The sequence below is a fragment of the Amphimedon queenslandica genome, unplaced genomic scaffold (genome assembly GCF_000090795.2).
Source record: "Amphimedon queenslandica unplaced genomic scaffold, v1.1 AMPQUscaffold_12934, whole genome shotgun sequence".
NCBI lineage: Eukaryota > Metazoa > Porifera > Demospongiae > Haplosclerida > Niphatidae > Amphimedon > Amphimedon queenslandica.
The window spans coordinates 46,946-52,735 of NW_003546830.1; the positions used below are offsets into that span (position 1 = coordinate 46,946).

The following is a 5,790-nucleotide window of genomic DNA, read 5'->3' on the forward strand; positions in this document are numbered from 1 at the left end:
ATGTGATATTCCTGTTGCTGTTTGAATATGATTAACAGTTTCCATTGGTATTAGTCCTTTAGCATACAGTCCATTTGTTATTCTGTAAAGATTATCAGTAATAGCATCAACAAGAGTAGCATAATTCATCCTTAATATAGCACCAGGAGTGTTACCTGCAGTAGTGTATCAGTTAATGAGTGTGTATTAAGTGTATGTTTACCTGTTATAGGACCAGGATTGAGTTCAACATCTCCTGATAAGAGGAGGAGAAGAAGCAAAACCAAATAGTTGATCAGGTCAGAGCTACTGCCAATAGTAGCTATAAACAAGACTAATGACTGGAGGCAGTGGATCATAACAGTAACAGTAATTATACCTATTGTAAATACACTGTATGATAATATTATAATACTGTTAGTTTGTTTACCAGTTGGAGGAATAAAATTGAGCTTCATATATCTTAATAAAAATAAAAGAAGAGAAACAATAAGAGACAGAGCTGCTGGCAGTTTAGATGTCTTTTCTCCTGATGTAGTACTGCCTGACTTGCTGTCTACTGCAGCTTTGAATGAGTGAGAGTGGCGGCCATTAGCTGGTCTACTGGAGGCAGCTTGACAGTAGTTCCACAGTCCAATACTTGCTCTCCATTGAGAGACATCAATCATCTTATACTATAGTATGGAGGACAATGAGAGAATTAGGTAACTTAAAGTGTATCTATTTCAGTGATCACTTACACCACAATAAAGAAAGAAGGACTTTATGAAGAGAAAACCTTTTCTATAAAAAGCACAATGTTCACTTGACTGGCTAACCACAAGCTAGAGGAAGTCCAGGGCTGTTATAATAACATTCATGTGATTGATGACATACAATAGGTAACCTAATGCTAATGCTAATAGTATTATTGTTATCAATGATGAGGCTCCTTTGTTGTACCATATAATGTACATTGCTAAGTTAGTAACTTTCACAAGCGTAAAAAGGAACAAGTTTTTGCAGTAGCAGGTCAGATACACTTGATGTCCCAGTATAAAGGATGGGTGTATATCCAGAGCCCAAGAAAAGTGGGTGTATGTGTAACTGAACTATCATTGAATTATATTCATGGATCATTATCAATGTCATGCGAGAAGTATCTTGGGAGTAACAGTGATCTATGAATACTTTTTTATATTAGTCATTACAACAGTTGGTATAACAACTAAATTTGTTCATCTAAAGCATCAACAAAATGTATAAAATAACTTAAGTTAATAGGCATTCATGTCATAAATTGTTATTATACTGAACTTATAAATGTTCAATGTTCATTTCATACTAACGTAGCTACATGAACATAACAATGTTATCAATTTACAGTCAGCTATTATTGTTCACTCCCTTCTCCTCTAAGTTCTTTCTCCTTCTCTTCTCTCCTCCTCCTCCTGGTTGTACTCTTCTCTTTGTCTTTGACTCAAGCTTTGCCAGATCAACTTCCTTCAGCAGTGTCTTTACACGTTTCTATGAGGGGCTTTAATTAGAACACTAATAAACATTGATTCCTTACATTTAAAAAGTTTAATCTCAGTTTTCTTTTAGTCTGTCTCTTGCTAGTCACTGGAGAGGGACGACCATCTATAAATAAATATTGGTAGAATTTAATCATTTTAGATGCAAGACAGCGATCTTTAATTGCAGTACTATACCACTATTATCAAAAAATTTCTGTAAAATTTTCAAACTTTCTGTATCTTGTGCAAAATTTACAAAAACTTAAAGGAAAAGGAAAATATTTGGTGGCATGTAATGTAGATTATCATTGCCCATAATTGCATGTGCTTACCCTCATAATTACAGTATTAGATATTAAAGTGTTATTCATATCCTTACCTACATAAGACCAGTCAGGAATATCAGTCAATGGACCATATGATGTACCAGTACGAGACATACCCATCCTAAATATTAACAAAAATAAAAATAAATTAAGAGAAAGCTTTTTACTTTTCTCTCCAGTTTCCTCCCGCCATGGCCAGTCCCCCAGTGTGTATCCTAGCAGTATTGACTCGCGAGATAAACTGGGGAAACGTCCTCAACGCTTTGATGCTGGCGGCCATTTTACCACAGGTAAGCACGTGGTTTTAGTATACTGAGTCGTTTCTTTTTTGTCAGGTGTTATACGGAGATAGTAGAGAAAGATGTCTACTTCTTCAAAAGCCTCATCTAGACTGCAACTGTGAGAGAAAAATGGAGGAATATATTTAAATCTTTCTCTGTCCTTCCCCTCTTTCTCTTTTCTTTTTTTTTTTATATAGTATCTCTACTGATGATTGTTTCTATTTAGTGCCCACCTCTGGTAATATTGATAAAGTGTTGGAGATTACGAAATTTGACTGTCAACTGCAATTAGTGGGTGAGTGGGCGGGGCACGAGAACTTGCAATATTGAAAATAATAATAATAATAATAATAATAATAATATAATGAATAATAATAATAATAATAATTAAATTGGTCGTTTAATGGTGATGGATTTAACATGTAATGAATCATGAATGAATGAAATAATTGATTTCACAACTTTTTATTGTATAGTATTATTATGTACATGTACATATTAATATTCATTATTATTATTATTTTTATTATTTTAATTTTATTTTTAAATTAATAGATAGAAGTAAAGTGTCAGCTATTAATGGAGAGAGGAGGGACTGTCAGTTATTAATTGGATTAATTAGATTATTAGGAGGTAATCAAGTCATGTGACCTCTTTTAATTAATAATTACTGGCACTATTATAATCCACCACTGTTGTAGAAAGTTTGAGCTGATTTTGACTAATATTTTTTGAGTTTTTGAAAAAAATAGTCAATTTTTGAAAAGTGTCCTGTACCATGGTTTTTCCAAGAAATGACTTGAAATCACCCCAAATTTTTATTACATTTTCTGATACATATTGATGTACTTATGCTGTGTAGAAAGTTTGAGTTGATTCCGACTTCAATTTTTCAAGTTACGGTGCTTTTTTTAAAAACGGCCAATTTTTGAAAAATACCCAATGATATATAGTCTTTTCCAAAAAATGGCTCCGAAATCATCCCAAATTTTTATTACATTTTCTGATACATATTGATGTACTTATGCTGTGTAGAATGTTATGGCCATTTTAATTACATTATTTCTCTCCCTCCCTTTCTCTCTCTCTCCTCCAGGTCCTTATTTATTAGTTGGTACTCAGCACAGGTTGGTAGGTATCATTAATGGACACGAAATATATCAGATGACTAATTATGATGTCATACCATTTGTTAAGAGCACACTCCATTTAACACAATCACAGGTTAGGGATATACACAGCTTTATGTTTTTTGTGTTGAGTCTACCATTTTTTCATTTTAATTTTTTTAATTCATTTTTAAAACTTCATTAAAATGTGCCAATGTGTAATAGGAAGTGCACTACCGTATAGCCACAAAGTTTCGAGGCAATAAACTTTTGCAAATCAGGCCACAAGTCTTTTTTGCGAATTAACTTTTTTGTGGTTCTTATTTTAAAGCACGTGTTTATAGGGTGATACAGATAATTTTACGGAATTAACTTTTGCGGATACAGAAAATCCACGAAAACAGCGAAAATTGTACCCTTGAAATTAAGCGGCTATACGGTAGTTACCTTTCTCTCTCATTAAACGAGAGGATTCTTCAACTACATGTACATGTATACAGTATAGTCTCTCTTAATGGACACTCTCTATAGCGTACACCTCCATTTAATGGACAGCACCTAGTGTACCAATTACATTCCTTACTGTATAAAATAACCTCCACATAAAGGACACCTCTGTATAACAGAGACACTGTCTTGATCCAAAGTGTCCATTATATAGAGGCTAGTCTGTACATGTATACTTTGTATATGTATTGTATGTATTATGTATACAAACATGTACATACATGTATATGTACTTTCTCTCTCTCTCTCTCTCTCTCTCTACAGGAAAGGGATAATCGTGTCTACCTAGCTATGATCCACAGGGTGTTAGATACTGCTGGTTTCTATTACTCTTATTCTTATGATATCACTCATACCAAGCAAAGACTCCACCAGCTGTCAACTGATAATAATGGATTCTATCAACTGCCTTTATTCAATAGAGTGAGTGTTATATTTATATTTAGCAATGTATCATTATTGTGCTTGGATAAAGTGTATTTTACTAGCATGTCCCCTTCTCTTTTCCATCTCTCTCTCTCTTCCCCTCCCTCCCTCCCTCTCTCCCTCCCTCTCTCTCCCCCCTCACTCTCCCTCTCTCTCCCTCTCTCCCTCTCTCCCTCCCTCTCTCCTCTTAGGCTGATGAAAGGTTTGTCTGGAACGGTCATTTATTGAGGGAGTTTGTAGCTCAACCTGAACTGGACCAGTTTTGTGTCCCCCTCCTTCACGGGTTCATATCAATCAAGAACATTACAATCAATGGGAAACTCTTCACCTTTCATCTGATATCTAGAAGAAGCTGGCACAGAGCAGGTAATATTATTAGTTATAGATATACAATGTACATGTACATGTATACTGGGCTACTAGTGACAATAGTGTCTTTGTTTTATGTGTTCACGTGATGGAAACATCCCAATACATATGAGTGTTGTTATACTATTAACAGTCTGTGATATACTACCAATGGAGTACATTGTATGTCACTATTGGCAGCCTGACATTTAGTCCTTCTTCACCCTCTCTCAATGAATATACATGTACATGTAATACATTATGTCCATGTTCACTTCAACCTGTTGGTACCTGCTGTAGCTTTTAATAAAAATGCGGTAGGAATGATGGATAGTCTTTTATTGGAAAGAGCTCTTCAATGTAGTACATTAATTTATATGATGTACAATGTACATTGTCTGGAACGGTCATTTATTGATGGAGGCTGGGCCAGTTTTGTGTCCCTCTTCTTTATGGGTTTGTGTCAATCAAAAATATTTCAATTAGTGGAAAGATATTGACATGTCATATCATATTTACCTGTAGATGCTGGCATAGAGCATGTTAGAGAGAGAGAGAGATTAAATATTATTACATTTAGTTTAAGAGAGGACACTACGCCCAACTCTTGTTGATAGTCAGACATCGGAGTGTTGGCCACAGTTGGTTGAATCTTCTAGTCTGCCTACCCGCCTAGACTTCTTTCCTGGCTATCTTCCTTGCAACCTGCCCCCAGCCCTCCGTCCACGACTCAGAACACCAAATATCATACCATACAACAATATAAAGAAGTTTTTACTATTACTGTGCTAGCATGTATAGCCGTGGTGAACAGCGGGCTAGGAGAGAGAGAGAGAGAGAGAGAGAGAGAGAGAGAGAGTGTGTATTGTGTGATTAGCATTAAATATAAAATGGACAGAAACATGTACATGTACAAGGTCATTTTTAAATTCTTATTTTATCAAACGTGTGGAGTGTGTGGTTACTATCAGCAGCTAATGTCACTGCCAATATGAACATGTAGTACCTACTCTATTGGCTATTATGACACGTTTTATGCCAACATGTACTACTAAATGTACTACAGTCTTGGGTACATGTACATATTCATGTACTGTATATCCATTATGTGGGACAGAGCTCTAGCTGTTATGTGTTTAGAAGTACATACTTATAAATGTTCAAAGTGTGGTATCAAAGTGTCCATTATACATGTACATGAATGCTTAAAGATTCTACCAAGTACCAACATATTTTTACTAAGACATAAATTAAACCATTGACTGTTGACAGTATCACTATTACACTTCCTTTACTTTATGAGTCATTTATGTACTTG

The 5,790-nt window shown here is 35.0% G+C and overlaps 2 protein-coding genes across 2 annotated transcripts; one reads left to right on the forward strand and one right to left on the reverse strand.

Moving 5' to 3' along the window:
* Nucleotides 1-1,258: 1,258 nt before the first annotated feature.
* On the reverse strand, nt 1,259-2,131 carry LOC105314398 (39S ribosomal protein L52, mitochondrial-like). The gene is made up of 4 exons (XM_011408556.2): nt 1,969-2,131; nt 1,855-1,922; nt 1,532-1,599; nt 1,259-1,485 (listed from the first exon to the last, which is right to left on the reverse strand). Exons 1-4 carry the CDS (start codon nt 2,079-2,081, stop codon nt 1,345-1,347), a joined length of 390 nt encoding a protein of 129 aa, XP_011406858.1. The 5' UTR covers nt 2,082-2,131; the 3' UTR covers nt 1,259-1,344.
* On the forward strand, nt 2,122-4,685 carry LOC109586149 (phosphatidylinositide phosphatase SAC1-A-like). Its single transcript, XM_020002324.1, has 7 exons — nt 2,122-2,200; nt 2,280-2,377; nt 2,638-2,715; nt 3,179-3,306; nt 3,963-4,121; nt 4,316-4,490; nt 4,627-4,685. Exons 1-7 carry the CDS (start codon nt 2,163-2,165, stop codon nt 4,683-4,685), a joined length of 735 nt encoding a protein of 244 aa, XP_019857883.1. The 5' UTR covers nt 2,122-2,162.
* The last annotated feature ends 1,105 nt before the right edge of the window (nt 4,686-5,790 follow it).